Below are 14,634 nucleotides of genomic sequence, written 5' to 3'. Positions count from 1 at the left end.
TGTGTATTGTTTTTCATGTCATTAATCTGAATCTGCAAACAAACTAAAGTGTTCAGTAATAATTCTGTAATTATTTAGTTATTATTCTGTGATTATTAACCGTTTATTTTATTTAATAGTTTAATTCATAAATCGCCATATTCACCGGAAACAGACGCGCACGGACTGATTCTCGCGATACGTCCGCAGCTCTCGCGTGTGTTAGCAGCTTTAGCTTTAGCTGCAGCTGACGGAGCGACGCACGAGGAACAACTAACGTGAGTGTTTTCATTTGATATATTTGATATGGAGACAAACGTGATGAATATGTGGAGACAGTTTTATTTACACGTTGAGCCCCAGGAAGTGTCAGGATGTGTAAACCACGTTAGCTGCTGCTAGCATTAGCATGTGTAGCAGGCTAATGCTAGCAGCATGCTAGGCTCAGACATCGAGCTCAGCCTCCAGATGAAAACAGATTGAATCTCTGTGACGACATGACGCGTCACTTAGCACCGTTAGCTCCGCTGCTAACTCCTGCAGCTCTTTGAAATCTCCAGCTTCGAACTGCATCACAAGGTTTTACTGTAGATCTGCAACATGTCGCTCACATGTTGTTAGAGTCTCACATTCCCAGTTGGTCTCACATTCCCAGTTGGTCTCACATTCCCAGTTGGTCTCATTTTCCCAGTTTGTCTCACATTCCCAGTTGGTCTCACATTCCCAGTTGGTCTCACATTCCCAGTTGGGCTCACATTCCCAGTTGGTCTCATTTTCCCAGTTGGTCTCATATTCCCAGTTTGTCTCATATTCCCAGTTGGACTCATATTCCCAGTTTGTCTCATATTCCCAGTTTGTCTCACATTCCCGGTTTGTCTCACATTCCCGGTTTGTCTCACATTCCCAGTTGGTCTCACATTCCCAGTTGGACTCATATTCCCAGTTGGACTCATATTCCCAGTTGGTCTCACATTCCCAGTTGGACTCATATTCCCAGTTTGTCTCACATTCCCAGTTGGTCTCACATTCCCAGTTTGTCTCATATTCCCAGTTGGTCTCATATTCCCAGTTTGTCTCACATTCCCATTTTGTCTCACATTCCCAGTTGGTCTCATATTCCCAGTTGGTCTCATATTCCCAGTTGGTCTCATATTCCCAGTTTGTCTCACATTCCCAGTTGGTCTCATATTCCCAGTTTGTCTCACATTCCCAGTTGGTCTCATATTCCCAGTTGGTCTCATATTCCCAGTTTGTCTCATATTCCCAGTTGGACTCATATTCCCAGTTTGTCTCACATTCCCAGTTTGTCTCACATTCCCGGTTTGTCTCACATTCCCGGTTTGTCTCACATTCCCAGTTTGTCTCATATTCCCAGTTTGTCTCATATTCCCAGTTGGTCTCACATTCCCAGTTGGTCTCACATTCCCAGTTTGTCTCACATTCCCAGTTGGACTCATATTCCCAGTTTGTCTCACATTCCCAGTTGGTCTCACATTCCCAGTTTGTCTCATATTCCCAGTTTGTCTCACATTCCCATTTTGTCTCACATTCCCAGTTGGTCTCATATTCCCAGTTTGTCTCATATTCCCAGTTTGTCTCATATTCCGTTGGTCTCATATTCCCAGTTTGTCTCACGTTCCCAGTTGGTCTCATATTCCCAGTTGGTCTCATATTCCCAGTTTGTCTCACGTTCCCAGTTGGTCTCACGTTCCCAGTTGGTCTCATATTCCCAGTTGGTCTCATATTCCCAGTTGGTCTCATATTCCCAGTTTGTCTCACATTCCCAGTTGGTCTCATATTCCCAGTTGGTCTCATATTCCCAGTTTGTCTCACGTTCCCAGTTGGTCTCATATTCCCAGTTTGTCTCATATTCCCAGTTGGTCTCACATTCCCAGTTTGTCTCATATTCCCAGTTTGTCTCACATTCCCAGTTTGTCTCATATTCCCAGTTGGTCTCACATTCCCAGTTGGTCTCATTCCCAGTTGGTCTCACATTCCCAGTTGGTCTCACGTTCCCAGTTTGTCTCACGTTCCCAGTTTGTCTCACGTTCCCAGTTGGTCTCACATTCCCAGTTTGTCTCATATTCCCAGTTTGTCTCACATTACCGGTTTGTCTCACATTCCCGGTTTGTCTCACATTCCCAGTTGGTCTCATATTCCCAGTTTGTCTCATATTCCCAGTTGGTCTCACATTCCCAGTTGGTCTCATGTTCCCAGTTTGTCTCACGTTCCCAGTTGGTCTCACGTTCCCAGTTGGTCTCATATTCCCAGTTGGTCTCATATTCCCAGTTGGTCTCATATTCCCAGTTTGTCTCACGTTCCCAGTTGGTCTCATATTCCCAGTTTGTCTCATATTCCCAGTTTGTCTCACGTTCCCAGTTGGTCTCACATTCCCAGTTGGTCTCATATTCCCAGTTTGTCTCACATTCCCAGTTTGTCTCATATTCCCAGTTGGTCTCACATTCCCAGTTGGTCTCATATTCCCAGTTTGTCTCACATTCCCAGTTGGTCTCACGTTCCCAGTTTGTCTCACGTTCCCAGTTTGTCTCACGTTCCCAGTTTGTCTCACATTCCCAGTTGGTCTCACGTTCCCAGTTTGTCTCATATTCCCAGTTTGTCTCACATTACCAGTTGGTCTCATATTCCCAGTTTGTCTCACATTACCGGTTTGTCTCACATTCCCGGTTTGTCTCACATTCCCAGTTGGTCTCATATTCCCAGTTTGTCTCATATTCCCAGTTGGTCTCACATTCCCAGTTGGTCTCACATTCCCAGTTTGTCTCACATTCCCAGTTGGACTCATATTCCCAGTTGGTCTCACATTCCCAGTTGGTCTCACATTCCCAGTTTGTCTCATATTCCCAGTTTGTCTCACATTCCCAGTTTGTCTCACATTCCCAGTTGGTCTCATATTCCCAGTTTGTCTCATATTCCCAGTTTGTCTCATATTCCCAGTTGGTCTCATGTTCCCAGTTTGTCTCACGTTCCCAGTTGGTCTCATATTCCCAGTTGGTCTCATATTCCCAGTTTGTCTCACGTTCCCAGTTGGTCTCACGTTCCCAGTTGGTCTCATATTCCCAGTTTGTCTCATATTCCCAGTTTGTCTCATATTCCCAGTTTGTCTCACATTCCCAGTTGGTCTCATATTCCCAGTTGGTCTCACATTCCCAGTTTGTCTCATATTCCCAGTTGGTCTCACATTCCCAGTTTGTCTCACGTTCCCAGTTGGTCTCATGTTCCCAGTTTGTCTCATATTCCCAGTTTGTCTCACATTCCCAGTTGGTCTCATATTCCCAGTTTGTCTCACGTTCCCAGTTGGTCTCATATTCCCAGTTGGTCTCATATTCCCAGTTTGTCTCACGTTCCCAGTTGGTCTCATATTCCCAGTTGGTCTCATATTCCCAGTTTGTCTCACATTCCCAGTTTGTCTCATATTCCCAGTTTGTCTCACGTTCCCAGTTTGTCTCACATTCCCAGTTGGTCTCACATTCCCAGTTTGTCTCACATTCCCAGTTTGTCTCATATTCCCAGTTGGTCTCATATTCCCAGTTTGTCTCACGTTCCCAGTTGGTCTCACGTTCCCAGTTTGTCTCACGTTCCCAGTTGGTCTCACGTTCCCAGTTTGTCTCACGTTCCCAGTTGGTCTCACGTTCCCAGTTTGTCTCACGTTCCCAGTTGGTCTCACGTTCCCAGTTTGTCTCACATTCCCAGTTGGTCTCATATTCCCAGTTTGTCTCACGTTCCCAGTTGGTCTCACATTCCCAGTTTGTCTCACGTTCCCAGTTTGGCTCACGTTCCCAGTTGGTCTCACGTTCCCAGTTGGTCTCACGTTCCCAGTTTGTCTCACATTCCCAGTTGGTCTCACGTTCCCAGTTTGTCTCACGTTCCCAGTTGGTCTCATATTCCCAGTTTGTCTCATATTCCCAGTTGGTCTCACATTCCCAGTTTGTCTCACGTTCCCAGTTTGTCTCACGTTCCCAGTTGGTCTCACGTTCCCAGTTGGTCTCACGTTCCCAGTTTGTCTCACATTCCCAGTTGGTCTCACGTTCCCAGTTTGTCTCACGTTCCCAGTTGGTCTCATATTCCCAGTTTGTCTCATATCCCAGTTGGTCTCACATTCCCAGTTTGTCTCATATTCCCAGTTTGTCTCACGTTCCCAGTTGTCTCACGTTCCCAGTTGGTCTCACGTTCCCAGTTGGTCTCACGTTCCCAGTTTGTCTCACGTTCCCAGTTGGTCTCATATTCCAGTTTGTCTCATATTCCCAGTTGGTCTCACATTCCCAGTTTGTCTCATATTCCTTTGTCTCATATTCCCAGTTTCTCATATTCCCAGTTGGTCTCATATTCCCAGTTGGTCTCATATTCCCAGTTGGTCTCACAGATGTTAACAAGGATCAACTTCCTCTGTTCTTCACTCAACTAGAGTCAAACAGAAACTTAGTGATCAGTGAATAAAGCTCAGTCCCATGTGAGGATCCTCTCCCAGGACACAAGTCCAACAGATGCTGATGGACCTGAACACATCAACACAACAACACATCAACACAACAACACATCAACACAACAACACATCAACACAACAACACATCAACACATCAACAACACATCAACACATCAACACAACAGGATTCACTACCTGAGAAGAACCAGTTTGTCATGTTTAAAGTGTTTCTACAGAATGTGTGATGGAGATGAAGCAGCAGAGGAACTGAGGACTTCCTGACATTAAGTTTGATGTAAACATCAATAAAAGGTGTTAAGTTCTGTCATGGAGCTGCACCGGTGGTTTCTGTGTGAGAAGGTGAAAGGGTGTCGGTTCAGATCTCTTCATCCATTAACTCTAAACTCTGAAGGTACGAGGATTCTTCCACAGACACAGAACATGTCTGTTCACAGACTGTAACTGTAGGAAATGATCTGATGTAGTTATTAGTGTGTTGAGCAGGACGGGGGGGGCACAGTGGTCTCTCCTTCACGTCTTTATGAGAGTTCCTGTCAGACGTTAACAGCCAGTGATTCATATAAAGGTTTATTAGACTAACCCCATCTCTGATGTTTGATATCCAGAGTTTCTCGTTGTTCCCTGAGGATGTTTCCTTCACTCTGTCTACATCAGTTCATTCTCTTCCTCTTCCTTTGCATCTTTAAATCTTTTACTGTTTCCTTTAATGTCCCAGTTTTAGCAGCGGACGTCCACTCAGGCGACTGAATCAGTCCTTGTCTTCCACGCCTCTGTGGCTCAGTGGCGCTCCGCTGGCTCCTGTTTTCACAGCGGAGGCAGCTTTTGAAGAATGTCTCTACCTCATTGTGTTTCAGCAGAAATCAGACAGAGGAAGAGGAGTTCCCCTTCACTTTGATCAAGTTTCACTTCACCTGTCCTTGAAGAATAGACTCTGTTCAGCTTCCTTCTTTATCTTGACTCACCTGCCGAGGCTGCAGCTCCGCTTTGTGCCGTCATGTCTCAGAAGTCGCTGCTGGACGGTGGTCAGAAACACTTCGCTGTGGGCCGGGGCTCCTGGCCGCCGCAGAGACCTTGAACTTCAGCATGAACGAACAGCGATCCAGCCGTCAGATGGGGGGCATGTCCTCAGGTGTGGGGGTGGGCGGTGGTGGCGCGGAGGGCCAGGACGGCAGTACTCAGATGCCCCGGCGAGGCGGGGGCAGCAATCTTGGCAGCACCATGAAGCTGTTTGCCAGTTTGGGGCTGTCGCCATCAGACCTGGACGCTCTGGCTGAAATCCCAGAGGAAGAAATAAGCGTGGAGACTCTGCCCGCACATCCTCATGCAGCTCAAGAGCCGCAAAGGGGATGTTGGAGAGCGGCGAGGGGCGTCCTCCATGTCCTCTGACTCTGTGTATCGAGGAGGCAGGGACAGCTGGGACAAGGTGCACATGGGGAGGATCGGCAGTCCGTCTCTAGGTGGGGGTTCAGCCGGGCCCAGCCCTCTGCAGACTTTGGGTACAGTCCCTTGCAGGACGTCTCCGGCCGGGCTACGGCTTGAATTACAGCAGTGGGGGTGTGAGCAGAGAGAGGCCATATTCTGAGCTTTCCCACCACGATTCCTACGGTGGACTTGGCATGGGGCCGCCGTCGTCTGAACCCGTCTTTATGCAGAGGAGGATGGGCTCCCCGTCCAACGGAAAAGTCCAAGACTTCTTGGGAGTCGCGCCCCCCATGTTCCCCCATGTGTGCTCTCTTTGTGACTTTGACGTTCATTCCACCATGGTGAGTACGTCCAGACTCCTTCCTCTTTTCTTCTCGGACTAACTTTAAATGTTTCTGTTCAGATACGTGAGCTCAAGTCTTCTGTCCACGTCAGTCAGTGGCAGATGCTAATCAATCCTCCAGTGACGGGACGTCCCGGTTGTTATGTCTCTTTACCTCATGTACTGATTCTTCATTGTCTTGCACTGACACCTGAAGCTCTCGACCCGACACAGTCAGATGTGAGTCTCCTCAGTCGTGACCTTTCACCCTCTAACCAACATCATCCAGCTCGTGTGTTCACGTTCTTTATGTACATACCAGGAAGTTACACAGAAAATGTCACAATAAAATTCACTGTTATTCTTCAAACACATTTTTACCTCCAGGAGAATAAAAGTAGCCCAGACGACACGTCGTGGACCAATCAGCAGCCGTCTACAGTATCAGCTGTTACAAGCAGCGTAGTTTAGGAAGATTAAAGACCTGAGGACAATTTATCATTTATTATTTAACAGAAACAAAGACTTTAGATGTGGATTTTAAAGAATTGTAATTTTTTTTCAATGCTGATTTCTCTGAAACGGCTGTAAAATAGAAATGATCTAATTTGAATCTTGTCAGTTAAAAAGAAAGTGTTACTTTATTTTGAAAGCTGTAGATGCTGACTCTTCCCTCTCAAATGATTCAGCTCCAGCTCAGTTTAACACTTTATACGTATTTGAAACAGTCGGTGACATCACCAGTTCAAAACTCTGCACACGATCGATCCTTTGAACAAATGCAGCTTTTTACCCACTCGAGGTTCAATAAAGTGACATCTGATGTTGAAGGAGACATTTTCACTTCATGTTCAGATGAATAATTTAGTGTTAAAATCTTTTCATGCTCTAATGTTCAGAAAACACTTTGAGGATGATATGTTTAAAACACTTTAATATGAGGGTGAACTGCTCCTTTAACAAAAAGTGTGTGTGTGTGTGTGTCTGTGTGTCTGTGTGTGTGTCTGTGTGTGTGTGTGTGTCTGTAGGAGTGGAACCAGCATGTTAACGGACTGCGACATGCTGAGAACAGACGTGTGCTCCTGGACATGTGAGTCACTGACACAGTTTGAACATGATTGATGATTGTGCAGATGTTTTGTTGTTAAACTCAATGTTGTGTTCAGGTATCCAGAGTGGGACCCTGCCATGTCGTCAGGCAGAGGGTGAGACAGACACACACAGACAGTCAGAAACAAACAAACACACAGAGACACACAGACACACAGACAGACAGACAGACAGACAGACAGAGACACACAGACACACACAGACAGACAGACACACACAGACAGACACACAGACAGACAGAAACAAACAGACACACAGACACACACAGACAGACAGACAGACAGACAGACAGACACACACAGACACACAGACAGACAGACAGACACACAGACAGACAGACACACACAGACAGACACACACAGACAGACAGAAACAAACAGACACACAGACACACACAGACAGACAGACAGACACACACAGACACACAGAGACACACAGACACACACAGACAGACAGACACACAGACACACAGACACACACAGACAGACAGACAGACAGACACACACAGACACACAGACACACAGACAGACAGACAGACACAGACACACAGACACACACAGACAGACAGACACACAGACACACACAGACAGACAGACAGACACACACAGACACACAGACACACAGACAGACAGACACACAGACAGACAGACACACAGACAGATGTTTAGTAACACAGCAAATCTTTCATCCAGGGGGGGTTCTCTGGAGACCCCCAACCTGTCAGCTGGACTGCTGGGACCTGCCCCCATGTCTTCAGCTCGGGCAGCAGGAGGGACGTCCTCCAGCTGGGGTAAGACACTGAGGACATTGACATGGTCTTCCTCCTCCTCCTCCTCCTCCTCCTCAAGTCTTTCACATGAAGTGTAGGTGAAGTTGACTCAGAGGCTTTGTTTGTGTGTCAGGAGCAGGAGGATCTAGTTTGTCAGGAAAGAACCAGCTGGGACAGAACAAGGTCAGTGTTATTGATCCTGATGATCAGACTCTAATGTGTTGACGAGGACTCACTGAATCACAGAGTGTTTTCTGTCGTGAACCTCAATAGATCCTATGTGTTTGTGTATTTGCAGCGTTGAAGCTAAAGCTTTACGTTGAAGTTGTTGTTTGTCCTCAGCTGAGGAGCAGAGTGGTGGTGGTGAAATACGCCAGGAAGCCTCTGAGCAACAAGACTCTGTTTGCCTTCACCGAGCCGTTCGGCTGCCTGAGGGAGCATCTGGTCCTCAACAACAAGGTCAGGAGACACATTTCCACATCTGCTTCAGTCACAACATTCTCACTCTTCGTTACGTCTCCACGCCAGCGCCAGTCCGAGGCGTTCAGGTTTTCCGTCTTTATGTTGGTACGTCCGTCACTGTCTTGTGAAAATGACATCTCAACGTCTCGTGGGATTTTTAGGTGAAAACGTTCACTTGACTCAAAGATGAACTGATAATATTTCGGAGGTCAAAGGTCACGGTGACCTCATACTATTGTGAATGTTATATGTCGGGAACATCTGGAGGGACTGAAACTAAACCAGTGTTGTTCAGCCTTCGAACCCCTGATCGCCTCTCTGTCTCCATCAGGCGTTCTTAGAGATGAACAGCCACGAGGAGGCTCAGGACATGGTGAACTACTACGATCAGCATCCTGCAGCTCTCTACGGAAAACCCATCACCTTCTACCTGTCCAGGAGGCTCATGGTCATCGAGGTAACCATTCGTTTTGAGACAACATGAAATTGAACGTCCCTCAGCCTCAAACATTCACAGTTCTGTATTTAACCGGCAGAAAGAAGGTCGGTCGTCGGACACGTTGATGGACAGGCCCGTCAGGGAGGTCAAAGGTCACGACAGCCAGGTGGTTTTCTTCTCCAACCTGCCCAGAGAGGAAGAGAAGAAGAAGGAGCTGCTGACCATCGCTGGACGCTTTGGCATCGTGGAGAAACACCTGTTTTTAACTGACCAGGTAAAGAGGAGACGTGTTCCTGTCTCTAAAAGTCAAATTTGTTTAATGCACCTTTTATAATTACAGATTATATTTATTAAATGATATTTAGAAATAATGCTGCAAACACAAAGTTTTGAACATAGGGGTGGGCGAGATATCGAATATCCTCGATGTATCGTGGCTTGTTCCGAGTATAAATTTTACGTGAATGTTTTAAGCCGTCAGCTTCTCTCGCTCTGTCTCTTCTCCTGCCCCTCTCACAGCAGACTGCTCACCCCCCCGCCCGTCCACAAATCTCCTGCATGTATTTTAGTATCAGGAGGGGAGGGGCTCAGAGAGCACGAGAGAAAGCGAGAGAAGAGACGGTTATTGACAGTTCGTTCATATTGGAGATAAACTCTGGTTGTTAATAACTTCAGAGTGTTTTTAACTGATCTCAGTTCAGCTTCACTCTTCACCTGCAGCTGGTTGTGACAGTTGAAGCTGACTCTCAGTCAGTTCTTCTCACAGGAGATGGAACCCACTCAGCAGAGTCACAGAGAACAGACGCTCAGGGAGTGAAGGAGGAAACTTTCTCATGTTCACACTAAACATCAGACTCACTTTCATCCAGCTGCTGCTTTCAGGTGAAAAGTGTTGATTTATTATTTTCCTAAGAGGTGAGAAGCTGCTGAATCTGTCCGTGGTCTCTCGGAGGTTCTGTGGTCCGACTTGCTCACAGGATCCTTAATGACCCGTCACACATTCTGTCGCATTCGACCTGTTACCATCAGGCGGACGTTAGAGAGCCTTTACGTGGAAGACCAAGCTCCGCCTCCAGCTGTCGTTCATACCAACGTCCATCATTCTGCTCCACAAGGAGACGCGTTGACTCGGTCATGCATCTAACAACCCTCGCACTTGACTGGCACGTTTCACACTTTGGTTTTTAACTTTTAATGCAAGTTTCTGATTCTCATCTCTCATTCAATTCACTTTTATTCAGCGTTTTCCTTCTGGGTCTTGTGTGATATGTCTTTGTACTGTTTGTTGTTGTCTTTGTAATAACCCTAACCCTATGGGACAATAAAAGTATATTTGATGTGATGATATGTGTGTTCAGGCGTTTGTCCAGCTGGGGACGCCGCAGGACGCAGAGATGCTGGTGAAGTATTACAGCGTGAACCCGCTCACCATCAAGGGTCGACCCATACGCCTCAACATCTGCGCCAAGTACAAAACACTGAAGTGAGTCGAGAGCTTCAGTCCGACACACGGAACAAAGTACAAGAACGTAGATGAGCTTTTGTATGAACTCACTCATTTGTGTGTCAGTGTGAACCGCAGACAGGCGGGGTCTGCCGGAGACGGCCGGGGCCAGAGGAACGCCTCCTCTGGATCCAGGACCTCCTCCAACTCCAGAACCTCCTCGTCCAGTGCCAGGACCAGAGAGGAGGAGAAGAAGGAGGAGGAGGAGAACAGAGCCAAGGCTGAGGAGAAACCTGCTGAGGAGGAGGGGGTGTCTGGAGTGATGGAGGGGGAGGAGCCGGTAACCGATGGAGACGAGAAGGCGGAGACAGTGGAGGAGTCTTCAGGAGGTGTTCAGGAGGTGAGGAGATGCTGAACAGAAACAAACATGGAGGATTAACGGGAAAGTTATTTCTGAAAATTAAAGTCCGTGACGTTCGCAGGTCCCTGATGATGTCACTGACCACACACCGGATCCTGTGGGCGGGGCCGAAGGTGAGGCCAAGCAGGGGGCGGAGTCAGAGGGAGCAACGGAACCAACAGAAACCGAAGATTCCACCGAGGAACACGAGAACAAAAAGAACCGATGACCGAACCCGGAGGAGAGTTCCGAGGCGCTGGAGGAGGAGCCGCCTGCTGACGAGGTGGAGGTTTCATCTTAGAAGTATTTAAGACGTTTCAACAGCAGCTGAGATTAAGAGTTAAAGTTCTTTAGCGTGACGCTGAACTTTGATCCGGTTCCCGCAGCTCGATCAGGACTTCATGGAGAACATGGAGGACTTTGTGACGTTGGACGAAGTCGCAGAAGACGAGGACGAAGAGCTCCGAGACTCCGACACCATCGGTAACCTGACGATACACTGAGCTTATATTTCACCACAGAGATGGTTCTCATGTGTTTTAATGAGTTTTGTCTCTTCTTCTCTGCAGACAACACAAGGGGGGGGGGGTAAGTGTCACTCACAGTCATGTTCTTTTTCTTTTTCTCACATCATTTACATGTGATGGTTTGTCGATCACCTACGGTGGGCGGAGTCTACCTATACTCCACTCTGATGGTTTGTAGACGGCGTCTGATCAGCGGGGGGGGTAGTAGACTTTCTGTTTGAATGGAGAAGATGAAAGAAGCTTCACTTGGTTGCCATGGAAACATGATGGTATTAGCACCTTCAGGTAGTATCAGTGAAGTTTGTTCTCCTCTCTCAGGTATGAGGGTCGGTGAACATCGTGGGTTTCAGACGAGGGCTACAACTTCCTCAACGAGCTGCTGGCTCTCGCCAAACCTTTTGGCACAAGTGGTCAAACACCTGGTTCTTGACCTAAGACTCGAGGTACGTGGAGCTGTTTGTCTGGAGGATTTACAGGTTTAAAGATTTCATCCTTCAAATGTATTTTCTGACACCTGTGGAGGTTGTTTTACAATGACATCATGGTTATGACATCATCGTCCGTCATGTGAACAACTGGCACAAACACTCAGATGGAATGTTTTAAATCTAGAGGTTGAAGGTCAAAGGTCACCCTGACCTCGTTAACATACCACAGGAAGTGAGACACATGGAAGCAAACAGAAACCTGATTGGTCGGTGGAGGTATTGAATGCACGTCTGTGTTTGTCTCAGGCCTACCTTCAGTTCGACATGGAAGAGGAAGCTCGAGCCCATAAGGGCCAAGTTTTACAACAGTAACGTCACGGCGACGGTGTGCGGTCGACCCGTCAGGATCAGTCACTCATGACCTACCCCCACCATCCAGGTGGAGCTCCTCCTCTTTTCTTCTTCTTTCTCCCCTGAGTTGCTACAGTGACCTCTGCAGGTCGGTGTGAGCGCAGCCTGATGAACTTCTTTGTGTTGTGTGATGTTCAGTGTGGCACCAGCAGGGTGGTGTACATCGGTCAGATCCCCAGCGGCAAATTCAACGACGAGGCCGTCCTGAAACTGGCCGAGCCGTTCGGGGGTCGTCAGGAAGTATTTTCTCAACAGGATCAAGAGAGAGGTAGGAAACCCTGAGCTGAGGCCGGAGGAACCACGAGTGTAAAGCAGTGAGGGGATAAAAACAATCAGTTTATGTCTGATGTCTTTGTCCTCAGTGTTTCATTGAGATGGAAAACGCAGAGGACGCAGAGGAAAATGGCAGAAGATTGCAAAGTCAATCCCCCAAAGCTCCAAGGGAAAGCGGTCTGACGGTTTACGTCAGCAGGAAGTACAGGCAGCTCAAACATGGGTGAGTTCAAACACTTGGACCTCTGCAGCAGAACTGGTCCAGGGCCTGCATCGTCATCTTGATGCCTCAGTGGCCCCACAAGCGTTACGTGTTCAGGTCCGTCTGTCAAAGATGAAGTGAAATCTTATCACAACACTGTCAATCAAACCTCCAGTGGGTTGACCCTCTGGAAACAGACGCGCGCACGCACACGCACACAACACACACACACACACACACACGTACGTGAATATAAATTTTATTCGTGGAATAATAAGACGTTTATCCGCAGCTCCACTTGAACTTGTTTGTTCTTTGGGTTTCTAGACATCGATGTCTGAGCACAACAAAGAGAAGAGAACAGCAGTTTGACCACAACGTCCTCCAAAGATCCTGAAGAGCCTCCAACCAAGAAAGCCAGGGAGGAGAAGCCAGAGGAAGAAGAGAAGGAGGTGCAGGAGGAAGAGAAGGAGGTGGGGAAGGAAGAGAAGGAGGTGGAGGAGGAAGAGAAGGAGGCGAAGCAGGATGAGATGCAGAGCAGTGACGAGACGAATCCTGAAGTTTCTGATCAGAAACCCAAGAGTGAAGAAGAAGTGAGTCAGAGAATCGATCATTTCAACTGTGTCTGCACCGTTTACTCAAACCTCAGTTTACTGAGTCTCTCACATGAGCTCCAGAAAAAACTACTTTATTAATATAACACTTCACAAATCAAATAAAAACACGTTTGAAGCTTTGATTAAAAGGAAGCTAATGAGGCACAGCAGAATGTTAGCTTAATGCTAACTAGCTTAATGCTAACCTGCTCCATATAATATTAAAAATAACTATAAGGACGCTTCAAGAGCACATTGCTCCGTCAAGACTAACGAAACATATATATTGCAGGTTAGTCTGTTCTGCATGTTAGCCCCCCCCCCAGAATGTGGTGATGTCATGGTCTTGATATGAAATCACAACCTCACCCCTAACCCCTGCTGCAGGACGTGAAACAGGACGAGCAGGTGGACCAGACGGAGACAAGGCAGGACAGACACACCGAGCCCCCCCACCTGCTGAAAACAGACCAGTGTGGCGTCTCTGCCGCTACCCCCCCCATGACCCCGACACCCCCATCGGTGAGAAAAGACGAGTGCAGAGTTTTTAATCATCCCCCTGTGACAGGATGAACTCAGGTCTGTTTGTTTGCAGGTGTTGAACACGTGAAACGGGTTTTACTGTCGAGTCTGTTTCCTGTTTTTACTCCAACGGAAGAAATGGCGAAGAAAACGCACTGCAGCAGCCCGGCGCACTACGATAAGCTGCAGGTGAGACACGGCTCCGCCCACATCTTATTCACGCATCACTGGGTTAGTGACTGACAGTTTTCACGTGTTGTCACATGTGTGTATGAACGTTTTCTGGTGTTTCCTGGTTCAGAAATATCTGGAGAAGGAACAAACCAAAGCAGAGAAGAAGAGGGCGAAGAAGACGTCGTCATGAAAACAGGAGGTTCCTCATCAGGGAGGAGCAGGAACTTTAACTTTTAGTTTGGTGTCGATGAGGAGACGCTCGTCATCGAGGAGCTCGTCCAATCAGGTGTTTGTGAGGCAGGTAAACGAAGACGTCATCTGTGTTCAGCTCCGTCACGAGGAGGAAGAGTCTGAACAGACGTGAGGAGCTGCTGCACACGAACAATACGTTTCCTCTTCACATCAGCTCCTTCATCCAGCTTTGGTTTAAAATATCTCTGTTTGAATCTGATGTTTTTCAATCTGCTGGTTTATCTGGTTTTGTTCTAGAGGCTTTTTCTGACCGGTTTTTCCTTTGCTCTCTCTCTGGGGTTTTTCTAGATCCCAATTCTTTACAGTTTTAACCATCCAGCTTGTACAGTGCACGACAGGAGGAACGATCACTTAGCTTAGCATAAAGAATGGTGAGGGGGGGGACTGTTAGCATTGCTCCCAAACTTTCTGTATTCAGATAAAATTATTCACCGGAACTA

At 47.4% G+C, this 14,634-nt stretch overlaps 1 protein-coding gene across 1 annotated transcript; it reads left to right on the top strand.

Annotated features, from left to right (window-relative positions):
- The first annotated feature begins 5,080 nt into the window (after positions 1-5,080).
- matr3l1.2 (matrin 3-like 1.2) lies at positions 5,081-14,388 on the top strand. Its single transcript, XM_034597723.1, is given in 33 exon segments — positions 5,081-5,490; positions 5,493-5,749; positions 5,751-5,907; positions 5,910-5,963; positions 5,966-6,204; positions 7,214-7,275; positions 7,352-7,390; positions 7,988-8,085; positions 8,198-8,247; positions 8,407-8,523; positions 8,858-8,983; positions 9,063-9,239; positions 10,324-10,448; positions 10,536-10,809; positions 10,875-11,093; positions 11,196-11,292; positions 11,379-11,397; positions 11,626-11,630; positions 11,662-11,690; positions 11,692-11,739; positions 11,741-11,779; positions 12,071-12,112; positions 12,114-12,203; positions 12,314-12,400; positions 12,402-12,443; positions 12,538-12,671; positions 12,978-13,036; positions 13,634-13,768; positions 13,842-13,857; positions 13,859-13,892; positions 13,895-13,957; positions 14,070-14,228; positions 14,263-14,388. Coding segments are annotated over 32 exon segments (3,051 nt in total). The 5' UTR covers positions 5,081-5,435; the 3' UTR covers positions 14,133-14,228; positions 14,263-14,388.
- Positions 14,389-14,634: the final 246 nt, after the last annotated feature.

This window comes from Hippoglossus hippoglossus, chromosome 10 (assembly GCF_009819705.1).
Source record: "Hippoglossus hippoglossus isolate fHipHip1 chromosome 10, fHipHip1.pri, whole genome shotgun sequence".
Lineage (NCBI taxonomy): Eukaryota > Metazoa > Chordata > Actinopteri > Pleuronectiformes > Pleuronectidae > Hippoglossus > Hippoglossus hippoglossus.
The sequence above is the reverse complement of the archived record's forward strand: the minus strand, read 5'-3'. Positions and strand labels throughout refer to the sequence as shown.